The 24,515-nt window shown below is 46.2% G+C and overlaps 1 protein-coding gene and 1 pseudogene across 2 annotated transcripts in view; both read left to right on the top strand.

Annotated features, from left to right (window-relative positions):
• The window catches only part of arap3 (ArfGAP with RhoGAP domain, ankyrin repeat and PH domain 3), a 382,033-nt gene that overhangs the window by 80,777 nt on the left and 276,741 nt on the right, over positions 1-24,515 (top strand). For both annotated transcript variants that reach the window (XM_080201223.1, XM_080201222.1), the window contains exon 2: positions 19,643-20,651. In XM_080201223.1, coding sequence (XP_080057349.1) covers positions 19,690-20,651 — 962 coding nt within the window. In that variant the 5' untranslated portion in view covers positions 19,643-19,689. The remainder of the gene's footprint in view (positions 1-19,642; positions 20,652-24,515) is intronic.
• LOC145351417 (speedy protein 1-A-like) lies at positions 9,676-10,709 on the top strand (annotated as a pseudogene).

Raw genomic sequence — 24,515 nt, 5'->3', positions numbered from 1 at the left:
CCTGTTCAGGTGCATTGAGGGAGAACTTAGCATGGCCAATGCAACCAACACATCTTTTGGACTGTGGGAGGAAACCGGAGCACCCGGAGGAAACCCATGCAGATACGGCGAGAATGTGCAGTCTCCACGTAGACAGTGACCCGAGCTGGGAATCGCACCCAGGTTCCTGGCACTGTGAGGCAACAGTGCTGACCACTGTGTCACTCTGCTGGCCTGGAGGAGGATATTACAGAGACTGCGAAAGGTGAGGCTGTGTGGAACTTGATCACAAGATGAGAACACTATATTGAGGGTTTATGAGATAGGGAACCATTTCAGGCAGTACGCACAGGGCTTGGTGCCAGTAGGACTTGTGTCTTACTTCCTTGATTTGTGCATTCAGATGGAATGCCATTATTTCAATGAGTTTGAGTATTTTAGACTGAATCATGAAGTCTGCAGTGCTGTGTACAATTTGGACACTGCCCTCAGGATATATTGGCCTTGACAGAGCGCAGTGCAAATTCATCAGCATCTTATCAAGTGTTTACGGGGTGCGCTGGACAGACTCAGCTGGACTGGCAGCATCTCAGGATGAATACATTTATATTTAAGTTTGTAAACATTTGAGCTGCCTTTTGTTAAAATGTAACACATTTGTGTTGTGTGGGGGAGACTGGTAAGTGTGATTGGTGATATATTCACTCCCTTATAGCACAACGCTTTAAACAAAGAGCTTTTGTCCTTAACAAGATCGTTATCACTTTACAAACTAATTTCCTGCACTAAACTCGCACCGAGTATGAGAATCTCTGAGAATATCAACTGTGTCCTCCAATCAGCTTCACCTCAGACTTTTCACCCTATTTGTATCTGAACCTTTCAGTGTAAATTAAAATGTTCATTCAAAGGAATGAATACTTTCTGATGGTCTGCGTGTGAGATTTGTCTAAACTGTGGTGCTGTGAGATAGTATGAGAGTACTAACTCCAACCTTTCCAATTTTGACCTTCCTCATATAATTGTAGCAAGTTAATCCAGTGAATTGTCCCAAGAGAATTACAAAATAGGACATTACACCGAGCCACACAGTCTGAGAATCAGAGAATAGTTACAGTATGGTATTCAACTTCTTCTGTCTTTGTTGGCTCTCTGAAGAAGTAATTCACTGATCCTGTCTCTGTAATCCTGCACATTTTTCCATTTCAGATAGCAATTCAATTCCTTTTTGAATGTGTTAGTTGAAGCTGTTTCTACCACACTCTCAGGCAGTGCATTTCCCCAAACTCGAACCACTCACTACCTTAGTATGTTTTTCTTCATAACATTTTTGTTTTTTTGCTGGTTACCTTTGATCTCTGGTTCTCAATCCTTCCATGAATAAGAAAGCTTTCTCCCTATCTTCTCTGTCCAGACCTCTCATGATTTTGAATACCTCGACCAAATCTCCTCTGTGTCTTCCCCTTTCCCTGGGCAATAGTCTTAACTTCTCGAATCTATCCAAATAAAGGACATTCCTCACCCCTGGAACCATTATTTTGAATCTTTTCTGCATGATCTGTATTGCCTATACTTTCTTCCTAAAGTACTGTGTCCATAACTGAGTATTGCTGGCTAGGCCAACAATTGTTGTATATCCACTGCCTTCTAGAATTACTGCAGTCGATGTTGTGTAGGTAAACCCAAGGAAAGAGTTCCAGGATTTTGACGCAGCGACGGTGAAGGCACAGTGATAGAGAATCAGACAATCCCTACAATGCAGAAGGAGGCCATTCATAGAACATTGAACATTACAGCACAGTACAGGCCCTTCGGCCCTCAATGTTGTGCCGAGCTATGTCTGGACCCAAGATCAAGCTATCCCACTCAGCCCATTGAGTCTTCACCGACCACAATCCCACCCAGGCCCGATCCCCACAATCCCACATATGTACCCTACTAATCCCCTGACACTAAGGGGCAATTTAGCATAGCCAGTCAACTTACCCCACGTATCTTTGGACTGTGGGAGGAAAACTGGAACACCTGGAGGAAACCCATACTGACACGGGGAGAATGTGCAGAGTCCACACAGACAGTGACCCGAGGCTGGAATGATCAGAAGCATGATCAGAAATAGTCAGCATGGCTTTGTCAAGGGCAGGTCGTGCCTTACGAGCCTAGTTGAGTTCTTTGAAAATGTGACTGAACACATTGACGAAGGAAGAGCGGTGGATGTGGTTTACATGGACTTCAGCAAGGCGTTTGATAGGGCCCCCCATGCAAGACTTCTTGAAAAAGTGAGAGGGCATGGGATCCAAGGGGCTTTGGCCTTGTGGATTCAGAACTGGCTTGCCTGCAGAAGGCAAAGAGTGGTTGTGGATGGGTCTTTTTCTGCATGGAGGTCGGTCACCAGTGGAGTGCCCCAGGGATCTGTTCTAGGACCCTTGCTGTTTGTCATTTTCTTAAATGACCTGGATGAGGAAGTGGATGGATGGGTTAGTAAGTTTGCCGACGACACGAAGGTTGGTGGTGTTGTAGGTATGGTGTATGGAGGGATGTCAGAAGTTGCAGCAAGACATAGATAGGATGCAAGACTGGGCAGAGAAGTGGCAGATGGACTTCAACTCGGATAAATGTGTAGTGGTCCATTTTGGCAGGACCAATGTGATGAAGGAATATAATATCAAGGGCAGGAGTCTTAGTAGTGTTGAGGAGCAGAAGGATCTTGGGGTCCGGGTCCATAGGACTCTTAAATCGGCCTCGCAGGTGGAGGATGTGGTCAGGAAGGTGTATGGTATACTGGCCTTCATTAATCAAGGGATTGAGTTTAGGAGTCGGGAGGTAATGCTGCAACTTTATGAGACCCTTGTCAGACCCCACTTGGAGTACTGTGTGCTGTTCTGGTCGCCTCACTACAGGAAGGATGTGGAAGCTATTGAAAGGGTGCAGAGGCGATTTACAAGAATGTTGCCTGGATTGGGAGGCATGCCTTATGAAGATGAGAAGACCTTGGCGGGTAAGATTAAGGAGAATCCCAAGGCCTTCTATAAATATGTGAAAGGTAAAAGGATGAGAAGAGAAGGGATAGGACCGATAAAAGGTGAGGGGGGAAAGGTTTGTGTGGAACCAGAAGAAATGGCGGAGGTGCTTAACGAGTACTTCGCCTCAGTATTCACGGTGGAAGCCGATCTGGGAGATTTTGTTATGGATTTGCAGCAGATGGAAAGGATTGAGTACGTGAATATTAAGGAGGAGGATGTGTTGGAACTTTTGAATTCTATCAAGGTAGATAAGTCGCCGGGACCAGATGGGATGTACCCCAGGATACTGTGGGAGGCGAGGGAAGAGATTGCAGAACCCCTGGCGATGATCTTTGCGTCGTCAATGGAGACGGGAGAGGTTCCAGAGGATTGGAGGATTGCGGATGTAGTTCCTATTTTTAAGAAAGGGAACAGAGATAGCCCGGGAAATTACCGACCGGTGAGTCTGACCTCAGTGGTTGGTAAGCTGATGGAGAGGCTTCTGAGGGACAAGATTTACGAACATTTGGAGAGGTTTGACATGATCAGGAATAGTCAGCATGGATTTGTCAAGGGCAGGTCGTGCCTTACAAGCCTAGTTGAGTTCTTCGATAATGTGACTGAACACATTGACGAAGGAAGTGCCGTGGACGTAGTGTACATGGACTTCAGCAAGGCGTTTGATAAGGTCCCCCATGCAAGACTTCTTGAGAAGGTGAGAGGGCATGGGATCCAAGGGCCTTTGGCCTTGTGGATCCAGAACTGGCTTGCCTGCAGAAGGCAGAGAGTGGTTGTGGATGGGGCTTTTTCTGAATGGAGGTCAGTCACCAGCGGAGTGCCTCAAGGATCTGTTCTGGGACCCTTGTTGTTTGTCATTTTCATAAATGACCTGGATGAGGAAGTGGAGGGATGGGTAAGTAAGTTCGCTGATGACACGAAGGTCGGTGGTGTTGTGGATGATCTGGAAGGATGGCAAAAGTTGCAGCAGGACATAGATAGGATGCAGGACTGGGCGGAGAAGTGGCAGATGGACTTCAACGCGGATAAATGTGTTGTCGTCCATTTTGGCAGAACCAACGGGATGAACGAGTACACTATTAAGGGCAGAAGTCTGAGTAGTGTTGAGGAGCAGAAGGATCTTGGGGTCCGGGTCCACAGGACTCTTAAATCGGCCTCGCAGGTGGAGGAGGTGGTCAAGAAGGCGTATGGTGTACTGGCCTTCATTAATCGAGGGATTGAGTTTAGGAGTCGGGAGGTAATGCTGGAACTTTATAAGACCCTTGTCAGGCCTCATTTGGAGTATTGTGCGCAGTTCTGGTCGCCTCACTATAGGAAAGATGTAGAAGCTATTGAAAGGGTGCAGAGGAGATTTACAAGGATGTTGCCTGGACTGGGAGGCATGCCTTATGAAGTTAGGTTGAGGGAGCTGGGACTCTTTTCCCTGGAGAGACGAAGGTTGAGAGGCGACCTGATAGAAGTTTACAAAATGTTGAGAGGGATAGATAGGGTGGACTCTCAGAGGCTATTTCCCCGGTTTGAAATGGTCGCTACGAGAGGACACAGATTTAAGGTGCGGGGAGGGAGGTTCAGAAGTGATGTTAGGGGTAAGTTTTTCACTCAGAGGGTGGTGAGTGAATGGAATCGGCTGCCGTCAGTGGTGGTGGAGGCGAACTCGCTGGGGTCTTTTAAAAGACTTCTGGATGAGTATATGGGGTTTAATGAGATTGAGGGTTATAGATAGGTCTGTAGGTTGGTAGGTGATGTGGTCGGCGCAACTTGTGGGCCGAAGGGCCTGTTTGTGCTGTAGTGTTCTATGTTCTATGTTCTAAGATAGGTTGAGGGAGCTAGGTCTTTTCTGCCTGAAGGTTGAGAGGTGACCTGATAGAGGTTTATAAGATGTTGAGAGGAATAGATAGGGTGGATTCTCAGAGGCTATTTCCCAGGGCTGAAATGGTTGCTATGAGAGGACACAGGTTTAAGGTGCTGGGAAGCAAGTACGGAGGAGATGTTAGGGGTAAGTTTTTCACTCAGAGGGTGGTGGGTGAGTGGAATCGGCTGCCATTGGTGGTGGTAGAGGCAAACTCGCTGGGGTCTCTTAAGAGACTTCTGGATGAGTATGTGGGATTTAATGGGATTGGGAGTTATAGATAGGCCTGGTAGGTATGGATATGATCGGTGCAACTTGTGGGCCGAAGGGCCTGTTTGTGCTGTAGTGTTCTATGCTCTATGTTCTAAATGCGAGGTGATGCATTTTGGTCGATTGAACCAGGGCAGGACTTACTCAGTTAATGACAGGGTGTTGGGGAGAGTTATAGAGCAAAGAGATCTGGGCGTGCAGGTGGAGTCACAGGTGGACTGAGCAGTGAAGGAGGCTTTCAGCATGCTTGATTTCACTGAATACAGGAATTGGGGCGTCTTGTTGAAGTTTATAAGACATTGGTAAGGCCACACTTGGAATACTGTGTAAAGTTCTGGTCACCCTATTACAGAAAGGATATTATTAAACTAGAAAAAGTGCAGAAAAGATTTACTAGGATACTACTGGGACTTGATAGTTTGAGTTATAAGGAGAGGTTGGATAGACTGGGACTTTTCTTCCTGGGGCATAGGAGGCTTAGAGATGATCTTCTAGAGATCTATAAAATAATGAGTGGCATAGATCAGCTAGATCATCAATATCTTTCCCCAAAGTTAGGGGAGTCTAAAACTAGGCATAGGTTTAAGGTGAGAGGGGAGAGATACAGAAGTGTCCAGAGGGGCAATTGTTTCACACAGAGGGTGGTGAGAGTCTGGAACAAGCTCATTAACCTGGTGTTGTGAGACTTTGTACTGTGGAACAAGCTGCCAGAGGTAGTCGTCGGGGCGAGTACAATTTTGTCTTAAAGTGTTTAGACAGGTACCGTGGGTATAGAGGGATATGGGCCAAATGCTGCCAATTGGGATAGCTTGGGGGTTGAAAAAAGAGGCGGCGTGGACAGTGAATGGCGGGGCAGACTCAGAGGGCCAAATGGCCTACTGCTGCTCCGAGTGTTGTAGGTAAAATAATAGCTCTGAGACAGTGAGTCAAAATACAGTGGTTTTTATTCCAAAGCTTTGAGGAGAAACTGGCTCCGATTTAAGGCTTACCAGACTTCTCCCCGAACACAAACACAAGTGGATATTTATACATTCTGAGCTCCAGCAGGAATCACGATTCAGAGTTCTGATTCCTGCCAGACCTCCAGTTCTTCCTTCCTGGGTCGTGATGCAGCTCAGAGTTAATCAGCAATTACAGCCCTGCAGTCAGGACACAGGAAACTCCTTCTGCAGCCATACTGGTACCCTGTCTTTGAAGTTACTCGTGCGATCGCGGCCGTCCCAGCAGGACTCTTCCTGTTAAAACTTTGAACTTGTTTGTTTTGAACTTGAAAAGTTTGAACTTGTGGCTGAGGGGATGGTGCAGGAGGGAGGAGTTTAATTACTTGAGCAATTGGGGCTCATTCTGGGGAAGATGGGATCTCTATAAGAGTGATGGTATACATCTGAACCAGAGGGGAACAAATATCCTGGGGGGTAAATTTGTGAAGGCTATGCGGAGTGGTTTAAACTGATTCAGAGGGGGGGTGGGATCCTGGGTAGAGGGGGTGAAAGTGAGGGGGGCATAGAAGGGGACGGCATTGCACGGCATTGTGGGGGTGGGGCGGAGCGAGGTTTGAAATGTATATACTTTAACGCGAGGAGTATTCGCAATAAAGTGGATGAACTTGCAGCGTGGACCAGTACCTGGGACTTTGATGTTGTGGCCATTTCAGAGACGTGGATAGAGCAGGGTCAGGAATGGATGTTGCAGGTGCCAGGGTACAAGTGCTTTAGTCGGAGTAGAGAAGGAGGTAGAAGGGGGGGTGGAGTAGCATTATTGGTCAAGGACTATATCACAGTCTCAGAGAGGAAGTTTGATGAGGATTTGTCTGTTGAGGTAGTATGGGCAGAAATTAGAAATAGGAGAGGAGAGGTCACCCTATTGGGAGTCTTTTATAGACCTCCAAAAAGTTCTAGAGAGGTTGAGGAAAGGATTGCAGAGACGATCCTGGTTAGGAGTGAAAGTAATAGGGTAATTGTTATGGGGGATTTTAACTTTACTAACATTGATTGGAATTGCTATAGCTCTAGCTCGTTAGAGGGGTCAGTTTTTGTTCAAAGTGTGCAGGAAGGTTTTTTGACTCAATATGTAGATAGGCCAACTAGAGGTGAGGCTATATTGGACTTGGTGCTGGGAAATGAGCCAGACCAGGTGCTAGACTTGGAAGTTGGTGTGCATTTTGGTGATAGTGACCACAATTCGGTTACGTTCACCTTAGTGATGGAAAGGGATAGGCATGAACCTCAGGTCAGTAGTTTTAGCTGGGGGAAGGGTAATTATGAGGCCATTAGGAGAGAATTAGGAAGCATTGGTTGGACTAGGAGATTACAGGGACTAGGAACGTCTGAAATGTGGAGTTTTTTCAAGGAGCAGCTACTGCGGGTCTGTGATAGGTATGTCCCTGTCAGGCAAGGAGGAATTGGTAGGGCTAGGGAACCGTGGTGCACAAAAAAAGTTGATTTGTTGGTTAGGAAGAAGAAGGAGGCTTATGTTTGGATGAGGCTTGAGGGCTCGGGTAGTGCAGTAGAAAGCTTTAGATTGGCTAGGAGGGAGTTGAAGAGGGAGTTAAGAAGGGCTAGAAGAGGGCATGAGATGACTTTGGCTGATAGGATTAAGGAGAATCCTAAGGCGTTCTATAGGTATGTCAAGAACAGAAGGTTGGTTAGGGCAAGATTAGGGCCAGTTACAGACAGTAGGGGGAAGTTGTGTGTGGAACCGGAAGAGATTGGAGAGGCATTGAACCATTATTTCTCTTCGGTGTTCACGCAGGACGATATGAATGTAGCTGAGGAGGTCACTGGGGTGAAGGGGTGTAAAATAGAAAGTATTGCAGTTGATACAGAGGATGTGTTGGATATTCTAGAAGGGTTGAAAATAGATAAGTCCCCTGGTCCAGACGGGATTTACCCTAGGATTCTATGGGAGGCAAGAGAGGTGATTGCAGAGCCACTGGCTCTGATCTTCAGGTCGTCGTTGGTCTCTGGTATAGTACCGGAAGATTGTAGGACAGCGAATGTTGTCCCATTGTTTAAGAAGGGGAACAGAGACTTCCCTGGGAATTATAGACCAGTGAGTCTTACTTCTGTAGTGGGCAAGGTTTTAGAAAGAATTATTAGGGATAGGATTTATAGTTATTTGGAGAGTAATGAATTGATTAGAAATAGTCAGCATGGTTTTGTAGCGGGAAGGTCGTGCCTTACTAACCTTATTGAGTTCTTTGAGAAGGTGACCAAAGAGGTGGATAGGGGTAAGGCAGTAGATGTGGTATATATGGATTTTAGTAAGGCGTTTGATAAGGTTCACCATGGTATGCTTCTGCAGAAAATGCAGATGTATGGGATTGGGGGTGACCTAGGGAATTGGATCAGGAATTGGCTAGCGGATAGGAGACAGAGGGTGGTGGTTGATGGTAATTATTCATCATGGAGTTCGGTTACGAGTGGTGTGCCTCAGGGATCTGTTTTGGGGCCACTGCTGTTTGTAATCTTTATTAATGATCTGGATGAGGGTATAGTTGGGTGGATTAGTAAGTTTGCTGATGACACCAAAGTTGGAGGTGTGGTAGATTGTGAGGAAGGGTGTCGAAGTTTGCAGGGTGACTTGGACAGGTTGCAGAGCTGAGCCGCGAGGTGGCGGATGGAGTTTAATGCGGAGAAGTGTGAGGTAATTCATTTCGGTAGGAATAACAGATGTGTTGAGTATAGGGCTAACGGGAGGACTTTGAATAGAGTGGAGGAGCAGAGGGATCTAGGTGTATGTGTACATAGATCCCTGAAAGTTGGGAATCAAGTAGATAAGGTTGTTAAGAAGGTGTACGGTGTCTTGGCGTTTATTGGTAGGGGGATTGAATTTAGGAGTCGCAGCGTCATGTTGCAACTGTACACAACTCTGGTGCGGCCGCACTTGGAGTACTGTGTGCAGTTCTGGTCCCCACATTACAGGAAGGATGTGGAGGCTTTGGAGAGGGTGCAGAGGAGGTTTACCAGGATGTTGCCTGGTATGGAGGGGAGGTCCTATGAGGAGAGACTGAGGGATTTGGGGTTGTTTTCACTGGAAAGAAGGTGGCTAAGAGGGGATCTTATAGAAACATATAAGATGATTAGAGGTTTAGATAGGGTGGATGGTGATAGCCTGTTTCCTCGGATGGAGATAGCTAGCACGAGGGGGCATGGCTTTAAATTAAGGGGGGGTAGTTATAGGACGGATGTCAGGGGCAGGTTCTTTACCCAGAGGGTGGTGAGGGATTGGAATGCCCTGCCTGCTGCAGTTGTAAATGCGCCTAGTTTGGGGGCGTTTAAGAGATCTGTGGATAGGTTTATGGACAAAAAGGGATTGGTTTAGATTAGTGGGTCAATGTTTTTTTTTAAAAAGTAAGACTGGTTGGCGCAACATTGTGGGCCGAAGGGCCTGTTCCGCGCTGTAATGTTCTATGTTCTATGTTCTAAAAGCCGATATCGTAAACCACCATCTGTGTAACAATCTCCAACTAAAAGGCGCACGGGTGGCGGGGCAGGTGCGGCATGTGCCTCAGGCCAGACCACCCCTCGCCCACCCTGACTGCCGGCATTCACCATCATGAGGCACAGCCAGACCCGTTCTCAGACTCCCTCTTCAGTCACCGTTCAGGTAAAGCCAGGGGTTTTGAAACTGTCAGTCCAGAGCTGGAAGTTGGTGGTTAGGAAGCCTCGCCTGCAGGAGACGGGTGAAGGGGAGTCCAGCAAGATGGCCACAGCCTCAGAGGAGGCCCCGTTCGTCATACAGCACGCAGAGTTGGAAGCTTTTCTTAAACTTCTAGATGGCGATGATCCAGGACTTCCTGTGGATGGACAGTTGTTGCCGACAAGTATTTACTGGCCATGGTCCTGACTTACTTCAAACGTAGTCATGATGTGGGTATGCCGGCGTTGGACTGGCGTAAACACAGTAAAAAGTCTGACAACACCAGATTCACCTGACGAAGGGGCTAACCCGAAAGCTTGTGAGTATATTATCAAATAAATAGGTTGGACTAAAACCTGGTGTTGTCAGACTTTTTACTTACTTCAAACGCGCAGAACTCCACACGAGCGAATACTCCAGGCTGAACTACTTCTTGGCTCTGTATCTGGCCAATGACATGGAAGAGGATGAAGAGAAGTACGAGTATGAAATATTCCCGTGGGTGCTGGGCAACAACTGGCAGAAGCTGGTCCCAAACTTCCTCAAGCTCCAGCTTGACTCTGGGCCCAGATGAATTACAGGGTGGCCATGAGCCGCTGTTGCTGTGAGGAGGTGATTGCCACAATTCTTTGCCGTTGTATCTGGCACAGAGACTGCCCAGCTCACCATAGCGGTGCAGTGAGGAGCTACCTGCAGACGGAGATAGTACCCGACCCGCCAGGGCCGAGCGGAACCCCACCCGACTGCACCCTCTGTAACCACTCCAGGTGTTACTTCGACCTCGATTCAGACTCTGGAGACCCCCCCTCCTCCCCCGGACGACTCTGTCCTGTTCGATAGTGACTGGCCCAAAGTCCTGTTGATACTGTCACCGGCTGTACTGATAGACTGTGGAATAGAAGGAAGCTTTGGTGGGTGCCCAGCCTGATGGACAAGACTACAGCTGGTAGATGTGACAAACAAACGCCCCTCTACTTCTGGATTTTTATTTGTCCTGAAGCAAGCATTGAGGTTTCAATTATCTAACCCTATTGGCTATTATTCTTACAAATGCACTTTATAATTTGGTTCCCCTGCTCCCACCCTGCCCCCACCACCCCCCACCCCGCCCCCACCACCCCCCACCCCGCCCCCACCACCCCCCACCCCACCCCCACCACCCCCCACCCTGCAACCCCTTGTGAGATGGGGGCAGGAAGGGAGTTGTTCAACTGAACTTTAAAGAGTTACACTCAAATGTTTGAAGACATTTGTTTTGCCATTTGAACGTATATTTATTGCTGTGTAAGTAACAAATTGTATAGGATAAATATTGGCTTATGAAAGAAAGGTAAGATTTACAAGTCTACAAAATAACAGCCACATTAAACTATCTGACTTTGTACAAATGAAAGTTAAACCATGGAAGACACAAACAAATAAGTTATATTAATGCCAGGAACAATGTAAGCTAAAGGAGATCAGTCATGATGAAGGGTTTTGTTTGTGACATATTCGAGGTACAAAATCCATTAACCCTTTCCCTTCAGGTACAAAATGCATTCAGCTTTTCCTTCCTTCACTAGTTACTGTGTTTCTAAAGTTTGAGAGGCAAAGACAGGGTCAATAATCAGAGGTATTTTCCCAGGGTGGACGTTTCAATTACAAGGGGGCACAGGTTGAAGGTGAGAGGGGAAAAGTTCAAGGAAGATGTGAGGGGAAGTTTTCCTGCGCTGTAGGATTCTATGATTCAGAGATTCTTCTATGATTCATTGAGGATGGGGATATTTATGGAGCCTCCTCCTCCAGTGATTTGTTTAATTGTCCGTCACCATTCCCAGCTGGATGTGGCCAGACTTCAGAGCTCGGATCTGATCTGTTGGTTTTGTTAATCACATATTGCTTCTATTATTTGGTCTGGAAGTAATCCTTTGTTGTAGCTTCACCACAATAACACTTTATTTTTAGGTATGCCTGGCATTGCTCCCAGCATTCCCTCCTGCACTCTCCGTTGAACCAGCTTTGATCCCCTGGCTTGATGGTAATGTTGAGTGGGGGATGTGCCGGACCAAGAAGTTACAGACAGATTGCACAGTGGTTAGCACTGCTGTTTCACAGCGCCAGGGACCTGGAATGATTCCAGCCTTGGGTCACTGTTTGCAGAGGCTGCACCTTCTCCCTGTATCTGCATGGGTTTCCTCTGGATGTTCTGGTTTCTTCTCACAATCCAATGATCTGTGGCTTAGGTTGATTGGCCACATTACTGGATACAATGTGAACTGGGACAGCTTGGCTCAGGAAGTGTCAAGTTCTGGAGCACAAGTCTTCAGTAATATTGCCAGAATGTTATCAGGGCCCACTGCCTTTGCACTTTCCAGTGCCTCCTACCGCTTCTTGATATCACGTGGAGTGATTCCAATTGGCTGCAGATTGGTATCTGAGATGCTGGGGATCACTGGAGGAGGCCAAGATGGTTCATCCACCTGGCACTTCTGGCTGAAGATTGCTGCGAATGCTTCAGCGTTATCTTTTGTACTGATGAGCTGGGCTCCTCCATGTGCTGTGGAAACTGCCTGGAAGAGGAGCTTAGTTTCTGGCTGTTCAGTAAATGACCCATTTTCTCATCCGCTTCAGAGAAAGAATTGATAATGAGCTGGAGTCCAGTTTCAGAGTGAGTGCAGAGACATAACTGTCATCTGCGTACTGAAGCTGAATGACGGATTGATGGTGATTCCTGTCTGTTCTGTAGATTATCTCCAGCCTGTGGGTTATTTCTGGGAGTAAGGTATGGTATTGCAGTGAGGTTGCTGCAGTGACGTAGTCTTTTTTGACTCTAGCCTTCACTGAGATTGGGTTTAGTGGTTCTGTTGGGGAGGATCATGGCTTGTACCTGATCGTGGAGTTGGTGGAAGAAGTTTTCTGAAGACAGCCAAATCTGAGACAGACATTAGTTTGGTTGAGAATCGAGTGCTTTTGTGAAATTGTAAAAGGCCAAGTATAGCGGTTGTTTTTCTGAATCTATTTTGTTTATCATGGTGCTGGTGCCATTTAACCCAACAAGAGAGGAATTCACTTCCACAAGAACTGTGTAGTCCTTACTCCTACCAATGGACAGAGGTGTCTGTGACAGATTCATGAGGACCAGATCAAATAGGTTTTTCAGCTGAGAGTAAAACAATCCAGCTGATCGCAATACAGATGTTAAAATTCTGCCTGTTCACCTGGACCTGACTTTAAAAGCAGAGCAGTCATTTCAATAAAGCATCGACATGGAGACTGCTTTTTGCTCTTTTATTTGAAGAATTCCTGTTCTCTCTGTTTTAGTTGCTCATTCCTTCCAGGTTTTTTGTCTGCTGAGTGTATTAGCTCATGACACATTTTAGTTTCTTATTCCCAGAAACATTACCTTTAGGAACTTTGCATGGCAGCTGGTAAGGTATTTGCCACCGTTATAAACTTGTAAACATCACTTAACAACAACCAATACCTGCACAGCTCCCTGAATGCTGACGGTCAAATCTGAAACCTACCTCAGCTGAAAAGTCTGGCTTTGGAATGAAGGCACAGCCGAGGGTTAGAAATGGATTCCCCAAATCAGGGACCATTGGAGTCAGTGTGATTTCCCCTCCATTCCTCCAGAAAGGAAACTTCACCTCTGCCCGTCGCTGTCCCTTTAAATCCTCAGGCAATATTTCAGAGGAAATGACCTCATCCAACTATAATGCCATGGTTACGGTATGGTACTTTGCAACTGGAGGGTTTTGTATAAGGTCTATTTTTATTTGCTAAACAATTTCTGTCAAATATTTGGAGGACTCAGTGGAAGATGCAAACCAGGTTGTTGAGTAATATAATTTACAACATTGATCACGCAATATCCTTCTGGTCAGTTTCAACATTCAGAAACACATACCAGTGTAAGGTAGAATTCCCCTTCACATGCCAGTACTTAAGGAGATTCCCAAGGCATTTATAAGAGGATAGCTAGAGAAAAAATTGGTCCACTCAAGGACAAAGGAGGGAAATTATGTGGAGAACCAAATGAAGTGGGTGAGATCCTTAATGAGTACTTTGCATCGGTATTCACAAAGGAGAGGGACATGTCAATTGAAGGTGTCTTGGAGGGGTGTGTAAACTCTTTAGAACAAGTCATCATTATGAGGGAGGAAGTGCCTGGTGAATTAAAAAGCACTAAGGTAGATAAATCCCCAGGGCCAGATGGCATCTATCCCAGATTACTGAGGAGACAAAAGATGATATTGCTGGGCCTCTAACAGAGATCTTTGTTTCTTGATTGGCCACTAAACATAAGAACATAAGAAATAGGAGCAGGAGTAGGCCATCTAGCCCCTCGAGCCTGCCCTGCCATTCAATAAGATCATGGCTGATCTGAAGTGGATCAGTTCCACTTACCCATCTCCTCCCATCTGAGGAATTGGCAAATGTAGATTGGGGGCGCAGATTGGTCGGTAGGACGGCTGAGGAACAGTGGGGGATCTTTAAGGAGATCTTTTTCGGTGCTCAGCAGAAATTTATTCCAATGGTAAAGAAAGAACGTAGGAGAAGGGATAATCAGCCGTGGATAACGAAGGAAATAAAGGAGAGTATTAAATTAAAAGCTGACGCGTTGAGAGTGGCTAAAAGTAGTGGGCGAGTAGAAGATTGGGAGAGGTTCAAAAATCAACAAAGAATGACTAAGAAGTTGATAAAGAAAGGAAGGATAGACTATGAAGCTAAACTAGCACTAAATATAAAAAAGGACAGTAAGAGTTTTTATATAAAAAGGAGGAGGCTGGCTAGAGTGAATGTTGGACCCTTAGAGGATGAGAGGGGGGATTTAGTGGTGGGAGATGAGAAAATGGCTGAGGCCTTAAATCAGTTTTTTGCCTCGGTCTTCACAGAGGAGGACACAAATAGTTTGCCGGATATTAAAGATAGAAGGATGGTAGGAGTTGAGGGCCTGAATGCGATTACTGTCACTAGAGAGGTAGTGCTTGATAGACTAATGGGACGGATGGTGGACAAGTCCCCAGGACCGGATGGAATGCATCCCAGGGTTCTGAAGGAAATTGCAGAGGTGATAGGAGACGTCTTAGTGATTATTTACCAAACTTCACTGGATTCCGGGGAAGTGCCGGAAGATTGGAAAATGGATAATGTTACGCCGTTGTTTAAAAAAGGTAGCAGGCAAAAGGCAGGGAATTATAGGCCGGTTAGTTTAACGTCTGTTGTTGGAAAAATGCTTGAATCCGTCATCAAAGAAGAAACAGCGAGGCACCTGGAAAGGAATGGTTTGATCGAGCAGACGCAGCACGGATTCATTAAGGGGAAGTCGTGTTTGACGAATTTATTGGAATTCTATGAGCATGTGACTAGTGCGGTAGACAGAGGGGAACCGGTGGATGTGGTGTTTCTCAATTTTCAAAAGGCGTTTGATAAGGTGCCGCACAAAAGGAAGGTTCGGAAGGTTAGGGGGCATGGAGTTGGTGGTAAGGTGTTAGCGTGGATAGAGGATTGGTTGTCTAATAGGAGGCAGAGAGTTGGTATCAATGGGTGCTATTCTGATTGGCGGTTGGTGACTAGTGGAGTGCCGCAGGGATCGGTGCTGGGGCCTCAGCTATTTACCATTTATATAGATGATCTGGAGGAGGGGGCTGAGTGTAGAGTGTCAAAGTTTGCTGATGACACGAAAATAAGTGGAAAAGCAAATTGTGTGGAGGGTGTGGAAAGTCTGCAGAGGGATCTAGATAGGCTGAGCGAGTGGGCAAGGACCTGGCAGATGGAGTACAATGTTAGCAAGTGTGAGGTTATCCACTTTGGCAGAAATAACAGTAGGAGGGATTACTATTTAAAGGGTGAAAAGCTGCAGCATGCTACAGTGCAGAGGGATCTGGGGGTCCTTGTGCATGAGTCACAAAAACCCAGTCTGCAGGTGCAGCAGGTGATCAAGAAGGCGAATGGGATGCTGGCCTTTATAGCGAGGGGGATAGAATATAAAAGCAGGGAGGTCTTGCTGCAACTGTACAGGGCACTGGTGAGGCCGCAGCTGGAGTACTGTGTGCAGTTTTGGTCGCCGTACTTGCACAAGGATATTTTGGCCTTGCAGGGAGTGCAGAGGAGGTTCACGAGGCTGATACTGGAGTTGAGGGGGTTGGACTATGAAGAGAGACTAAATAGGCTGGGTATGTACTCGTTGCAGTTTAGAAGGATGAGGGGGGATCTTATAGAGACGTATAAGATAATGAAGGGGATAGATAGGGTCGAGGTAGAGAGATTCTTCCTGCTCAGAAAGGACAACAGGACTAGAGGGCACAGCCTCAAGATAAGGGGGGGTGCAGTTTAGAACGGAGTTGAGGAGGAACTTCTTCACTCAAAGGGTGGTGAATCTCTGGAATTCTCTGTCCGTTGAAGTGGTGGAGGCTGCCTCGCTAAATATATTTAAGTCGCGGGTAGATAGGTTTTTGATAGACAGGGGAATTAAGGGTTATGGGGAGAAAGCGGGAAAGTGGAACTGAGCCACGACAGATCAGCCATGATCTTATTGAATGGCAGGGCAGGCTCGAAGGGCTAGGTGGCCTACTCCTGCTCCTATTTCTTAAGTTCTTATTTACGTTATTATCCGTGGGTGGCACAGTGGTTAACACTTCCGCCTCACAGCACCAGGGACCTGGGTTCGATCCCCGGCTTGGGTCACTGTCTGTGTGAAGAATGTTATTTTTACACTGCAAGTTGTGATGAACGGATTGTCTGAAGAAATTTGATATGAGCATCAGAAACAGAATTAGACAAATATTCAGAAAGGACACAGATTTCAAAGCAGTGGGGAATGAGCTGGGCTGAGGGGCAGCTCTCACAGAAACTCACAATCATTCGATGATTGGATGAGATATTAATGCCATAATGTATTCTGAGAAATAGACGGATAGTCTGAGTTAACAGTGATGACCCATAAGATTGACCTCCCTCTGAGGTTCATCGAGTCTGAGTCTGGTAACAGGTAATGGTCTGACGAACTGGAACTCATTGCTTGAGCATTTTGTATTCCCAGGCAGGGAGCAGTGTGTGTATACCATGGCAGTGGTTTCACTTTGCATTCTGTAATAAACCACGTTCTTTTCCATTCAGGCTCCCTGAGACTGTTGAAAATACAATCACAATTCAAGTATTTGAGGTTAACGGTAGCTCAGTAATCTGGTGTTTCAGCTGAGGGAGACATAAAGTTTCCCATGTTATAGAGAAAACTGAAATATATATGTACAGCTGAAAGAATGGAATTCAGCAACGGAGAGAAACGTGAATGAGAGAGAAAGAGAGAGGCACAAGAATAATAAAAGCAATAGCTAAATGTTGCTTCAAATGGACATCCCATGCTGAATATGACCAAAGCTAAGTCATGGATTCGTGTCATAAAAGTCATAGAAGTTTACAGCATGGCAACAGGCCCTTTGGCCCAATTTATCCATGATGTGGAGATGCCGGCGTTGGACTGGGTTAAACACAGTCAGGAGTCTCACAACACCAGGTTTAAGTCCAACCAGTTTATTTGATAGTAATCCCACAAGCTTTCGGAAACGGTGTTCCTCCGTCAGGTGTGTGGAAGAACCTTGTGGGATTACAGTCAAATAAACTGGTTGGACTTAAACCTGTTGTAGTGAGACTTCTTATCCAATTTATCCATGTAGCCCCTTTTTTTTAAATCCCTAAGTTACTTGAACAAGACCAAACTCATCATGTGCAACCTAGAACATACAACAGTCCAGCACAGTACAGGCCCTTCGGCCCTCGATGTTGTGCCGAGCTTTGTCTGAAACCAAGATCAGTCTATCCCACTCCCTATCATTCCGGTGTGCTCCATTTGCCTATCCAATAACCGCTTGAAAGTTCCTAAAGTGTCCGACTCCACTATCACAGCAGGCAGTGCATTCCACACCCCAACCACTCTCCGGGTGAAGAACCCACCTCGGACGTCCCTCCTATATCTCCCACCATGAACCTTATAGTTATGCCCCCTAGTAACAGCTGCATCCATCTGAGGAAATAGTCTCTGAACGTCCACTCTATTTATCCCCCTCGTCATCTTATAAACCTCTATTAAGTCGCCTCTCATCTTCCTCCGCTCTAAAGAGAAAAGCCCCAGCTCCCTCAACCTTTCCTCATAAGACCTACCCTCCAAACCAGGCAGCATCCTGGTAAATCTCCTCTGCACTCTCTCCAATGCTTCCACATCCTTCTTATAGTGAGGTGACCAGAACTGAACACAATATTCCAAAGGTGGTCTCACCAAGGTCCTGTATAGTTGCAGCATAACCCCACGGCTCTTAAACTCAAACCTCCTGTTAATAAACACTAACACACTATAAGCCTTCTTCACGGCTCTACCCACTTGAGTGGCAACCTTCAGAGATCTGTGGATATGAACCCCAAGATCTCTCTGTTCCTCCACGTTCCTCAGAATCCTGCCATTGACCCTATAATCTGCATTCAAATTTGTCCTACCAAAATGAATCACCTCACACTTAGAGCATAGAACATAGAACACTACAGCACAAACAGGCCCTTCGGCCCACAAGTTGCACCGATCATATCCATACCTACCAGGCCTGTCTAAAACTTTCAATCCCATTAAATCCCATGTACTCATCCAGAACCAGCGAGTTCGCCTCCACCACCACCGACGGCAGCCGATTCCACTTGTTCACCACCCTCTAAGTAAAAAACTTACCCCTGACATCTCCTCTGTACTTGCTCCCCAGCACCTTAAACCTGTGTCCTCTCGTAGCGACCATTTCAAACCGGGGAAATAGCCTCTGAGAATCCACCCTATCTATTCCTCTCAACATTTTATAAACCTCTATCAGGTCGCCTCTCAACCTTCGTCTCTCCAGGGAGAAGAGACCAAGTGCCCTCAACCTATCTTCATAAGGCATGCCTCCCAATCCAGGCAACATCCTTGTAAATCTCGTCTGCACCCCCTCAATAACTTCCACATCCTTCCTGTAGTGAGGCGACCAGAACTGCGCACAGTACTCCAAGTGGGGCCTGACTTATAAAGTTGCAGCATTACCTCCCGACTCCTAAACTCAATCCCTCGATTAATGAAGGCCAGTACACCATACGCCTTCTTGACCACCTCCTCCACCTGCGAGGCCGATTTAAGAGTCCTGTGGACCCGGACCCCAAGATCCTTCTGCTCTTCAACACTACTAAGACTCCTGCCCTTGATAGTGTACTCGTTCATCCCGTTGGTCCTGCCAAAATGGACGACTACACATTTATCCGCGTTGAAGTCCATCTGCCACTTCTCTGCCAAGTCTTGCATCCTATCTATGTCACGCTGCAACTTCTGACGTCCCTCCAGACCATCCACAACACCACCAACCTTTGTATCGTCGGCGAACTTACTTACCCATCCCTCCACTTCCTCATCCAGGTCATTTATGAAAATGACAAACAGCAAGGGTCCTAGAACGGATCCCTGGGGCACTCCACTGGTGACTGACCTCCATGCAGAAAAACTTATCAGGGTTAAACTCCATTTTCCATTTTTCAGCCCAGCTCTGCATCCTATCAATGTCTCTTTGCAGCCTGCAAGAGCCTCCACCTCATCCACTACTACACCAATCTTGGTGTCATCAGCAAATTTACTAACCTACCCTTCAGCCCCCTCTTCCAAGTCATTGATAAAAATCACAAATAACAGAGGACCCAGCACTGACCCCTGTGTCACCCACAGGATTAGTGTAGGCGCAGCACCTCCACCAATGTATCCATTCATGGTCTAAATAAGGTGTACCTGTCTCTCTCTCTCCCCTGCCCCACCCCTAAGGTTAAAGCTGGACTGAAAGCTGCCCATTAGGAGTTGTATTGCCTGAATTTCTATCTGATGACCTGATTTTTGTTTCAGATGTTGCTGTTACTTTTCTCCAATGGACTGGGTTCACTCTCTGTCAAATGAGAGCAGACAGAAGACGTTCGGTTGCCATGGCATCTGTCAGTGAAGCGGAGGGTGACATTGGAGATTGGCTAGCTACCATCCACTTGCAACAATACAGAGAAAATTTCATCCAGAATGGGTTTTACACACCCAAGGATACTGTACGTTTTAACAATGAAGCTCTTCTTCAGATTGGCATCAGAGCCACAGGGCATCGCAAACGGATCCTGAAATTTGCGCAGCAGCTGAACAGGACAACAAGTGATGAGATTTCCTCTGACAAGATCAATAATGACAGCCAAATATCAGAGAGGCCAAGAACTGTCAACGATGCAAAAGGAAATGTAGCTGGCGGTGAGACAGACGCAGTGGAACCAGTGATCAAGCCGATTCCCAAGCCACGAACATCTCTGAATAAACAGTCTCCAACCCTCAAACCTCAAACAGAATCTGGCCAGGATCCGAAGCAGATTCAGTCACTGGAAGGTTTTACTCCTGATGAAGTAGAAAGAGGCAAGACTGATTTGATAGAAAGGCAACACTCGCTAAATGAGGAACGTACAGTTCAGATTCCACCTGAAGAGCTGGTTACCAAGGTAGAGGAGAGCGTCCCACCGGTTCCACCCCGGTGCAATCGGGGGAAACCCCCTGCCCATTTCATTATGGCGAATGAAGTAACCAACTTGGATTCTGAGCAGTCTGGAACTCGGTCTCTACCTGCTACCTCCAATTTGCATAATGTACAGTTTCGTTCAAGTGTTTCCACAAACTCTCTTCCCCCAATGCCTTCAGTGGATATGACATTTGCTGGAGAAATGGTTTGTAATGAGCTTTACACTACAGTGCCGGCGTCTCCCGAGAGGAATCGCAGTCAATCCTTTTCGAATTCGAGCATGGAGTCAGGAAGCAGGAGGCCAGTTCCAGACTTCCCACACTCTTTGACCAGACCTGATGCAGCATCACTCCCACCAAAAAAAAGGTAAAATCATTTTGACTATTCATCTATTATGATCCCAGTCGGTGCTATAACTGGGTAGGATGATGACAGAATGGAACCCTGGCTTAAAAGATTGTTATTCACTTTCTCTAAAACACGGAGGAACAGAGTCACAGGGTCACTAATTAGTTTTGACACCAAAAGTATTTATTAAATCTGAAAAGTTAGATTATTCCAAAATGCTCCTTCCCCCTGCTTCTTAGTTTAACAATTACACCCAGAATTTAAGCTTAACATGGACAAGAGGCAAAGGGTCAATAGAGGTTTATGGCATGCAAACAGACCCTTCGGCCCAACTTCTCCATGCCACCCCTTTTTTTAACCACTAAGTTAGCACCACTTGCCCATGTTTGACCCATATCCCTCCATACCCATCTTACATTATACATTGTACATACATTAATGATTTGGAGGAAGGAACTGAAGGCACTGTTGCTAAGTTTGCAGATGATACAAAGATATGGAGAGGGACAGGTAGAGTTGAGGAAGCAGGGGAGGTTGCAAAAGGACTTGGACAGGTTAGGGGAGTGGGCAAGGAAGTGGCAGATGGAATACAATGTGGAAAAGTGTGAGGTTTTGAACTTTGGAAGGAGGAATGGAGGCATTGACTATTTTCTAAATGGGGAAATGCTTCGGAAATCAGAAACACAAAGGGATTTGGGAATCATTGTTCAAGATTCTCTTAAGGTTAACGTGCAGGTTCTCTCGGCATTTAGGAAGGCAAATGCAATATTAGCATTCATGTCAAGAAGGCTAGAATACAAGAGCAGGGATGTACTCCTGAGGCTGTGTAAGGCTCTGGTCAGACCCCATTTGAAGTATTGTGAGCAGTTTTGGGTCCCCGTATCTAAGGAAGGATGTGCTGGCCTTGGAAAGGGACCAGAGGAGGTTCACAAGAATGATCCCTGGAATGAAGAGCTTGTTGTATGAGGAACAGGTTGAGGACTCTGGACCTGTACTCAATGGAGTTTGGAAGGATGAGGGGGGAATCTTATTGAAACTTACAGGATACTGCGAGGCCTGGATAGAGTGGATGTGGCGAGGATGTTTCCACGAGTAGAAAAAAACTAGAACCAGAGGGCACAACCTCAAGCTAAAGGGTTGAGGTTGATCCTTGAAATCAGATGAGGAGGAATTTCTTCAGCCAGAGAGTGGTGAATCTGTGGAATTCTTTGCTGCAGTAGTCTGTGGAGACCAGGTCATTTGAGTACTTTTAAGACAGAGATAGAAAGGTTCCTGATTAATAAAGGAATTGGGAATTATGGGGAAAAGGCAGGAGAATGGGGATGAGAAAAATATCAGCCATATTTGAGGTTGGTGGTGTTGTGGATAGTCTGGAGGGATGTCAGAAGTTGCAGCGTGACATAGATAGGATGCAAGACTGGGTGGAGAAGTGGCAGATGGACTTCAACGCGGATAAATGTGTAGTGGTCCATTTTGGCAGGACCAACGGGATGCAGGAGTACAATATCAAGGGTAGGAGTCTTAGCTGGGTTGAAGAGCAGAAGGATCTTGGGGTCCGGGTCCACAGGACTCTTAAATCGGCCTCGCAGGTGGAGGATGTGGTCAAGAAGGCATGTGGTGTACTGGCCTTCATTAATCGAGGGATTGAGTTCAGGAGTCGGGAGGTAATGCTGCAACTTTATAGGACCCTTGTCAGACCCCACTTGGAGTACTGTGCGCAGTTCTGGTCGCCTCACTACAGGAAGGATGTGGAAGCTATTGAAAGGGTACAGAGATTTACAAGGATGTTGCCTGGATTGGGAGGCATGCCTTATGAAGATAGGTTGAGGGAGCTGGGACTCTTCTCCCTGGAGAGACGTAGGTTGAGAGGCGACCTGATAGAGGTTTATAAAATGTTGAGGGGAATAGATAGGGTGGATTCTCAGAGGCTATTTCCCAGGGCTGAAATGGTCGCTATGAGAGGACACAGATTTAAGGTGCTGGGGAGCAAGTACAGAAGTGATGTTAGGGGTAAGTTTTTCACTCAGAGGGTGGTGGGTGAATGGAATCGGCTGCCGTCGGTGGTGGTGGAGGCGAACTCGCTGGGGTCTTTTAAAAGACTTCTGGATGAGTAAATGGGATTTAATGGCAATGGAAGTTACAGATAGTTCTATGGCCTGGTAGGTATGGATATGATCGGTGCAACTTGTGGGCCGAAGGGCCTGTTTGTGCTGTAGTGTTCTATGTTCTATGTTCTATGAATGGTGGAGCAGACTCGATGGGCTAAGCGGCCTAATTCTGCTCCTATGTCTTACGGTCTTATGGTCTCACACATGTAACTGGCTAAATGCTTTTTAGAAGACAGAATTGTACCCGCCTCTATTACTGTCTCTGGCAGCTCATTCCAGACATTCACCACCCTCTGTGTGAAAAAATTGCCCCTCTGGACCCTCCTGTATCTCTTCCTTCTCACCTTAACCCTATGCCCTCTAGTTTTAAACTCCCTGACTTTGGCAAAACTTGTTGACTATTTACTTTATCTGTATTCCTCATTATTTTATAGACCTATATAAGATCGCCCCCAAGCCTCCTACGCTCCAGGGAAAAAAGCTCCCAATCCATCCAGCCTGTCCTTATAACTCAAACCATCAAGTCCCTGTTGTACCCCAGTAAATCTTTTCTGCATTCTTTCTAGTTTAATAATATCTTTCCTATAATAGGGTGACTTATAATAGGATATACAGTATTCCAAGTGTGGCCTTACCAATGTCTTGTACAACTTCAACAAGACGTCCCAACTCCTGTATTCAATGTTCTGACCGATGAAACCAAGCATGCCGAATGCCTTCTTCACCACTCTGTCCAGCTGTGACTCCACTTTCAAGGAGCTATGAACCTGTACCCCTAGATCTCTTTGCTCTATCATTCTCCCCGATGGCCTACTGAGTACCTACCCCGATTTAATCGACCAAAATGCATGACGTCACATTTGTCTAAATTAAACTTTGTGCCATTCATCAGCCTGCTGGCCCAATTGATCAAGATCCCGTTGCCATCCTAGATAATCTTCTTCACTGTCCACTATGTCACCATTCACCATCTGCAAACTTACTAACCATGCCTCCTATATTCTCATCCAAATCACTAAAATAAATGGCAAATAACAGTGGACCCAGCACTGATCCCTGAGGCACACCGATGGTCACAGGTCTCCAGTTTGAAAAACAAGTCTCTACAACCACCCTCTGGCTCCTGTCAAGAAGCCAATTCTGTATCCATTTAGCTACATCACCCTGGATCATGTGAGATTTAAACCTATGCAACAATCTATCATGTGATGCCTTGTCAAAGGCCTTGCTAAAGTCCATGTAGACAACATCAACTGCACTGCCCTCATTTACCTTCTTGGTTACCCCTTCAAAAACTCAATTAATTTCGTCAGACATGATTTTCCATTCATAAAGCCATGCCGACTGCCCCTAATCTGTCCTTGTATCTCTAAATGCCTGTCTATCCTGTCTCTCAAAGTACCTTCTAACAATTTACCCAGCACAGATGTGAGGCTCACTGGCCTGTAGTTCCCAGCCTTTTCCCTGCAGCTATTCTTAAAAAAAAAAGACACATTTGCCACCTTCCAATCTTCAGGCTCCTCACCTGTGATACCAACGATTCAGATATCTCTGCTAGGGGATCCGCAATTTCCTCCTGAGCCTCCCACAATGTCCTGGGATACACTTCATCAGGTCCCAGGGATTTATCTACCATGATGCGCTTTAAGACTTCCAGCACTTTCTTCTCTGTAATATGTACACGCCTCAAGACATCACTACTTATTTCTCCAAGTTCCCTAATGTCCATGCCTTTCTCAACTGTAAATACTGATGAGAAATATTCATTTAAGAT

This window comes from Carcharhinus amblyrhynchos, chromosome 13 (genome assembly GCF_965287045.1).
Source record: "Carcharhinus amblyrhynchos chromosome 13, sCarAmb.v2.hapA, whole genome shotgun sequence".
In the NCBI taxonomy this organism is placed as follows: domain Eukaryota; kingdom Metazoa; phylum Chordata; class Chondrichthyes; order Carcharhiniformes; family Carcharhinidae; genus Carcharhinus; species Carcharhinus amblyrhynchos.
Note: the sequence above shows the minus strand (reverse complement) of the source record. Positions and strands in the feature narration are given on the sequence as shown.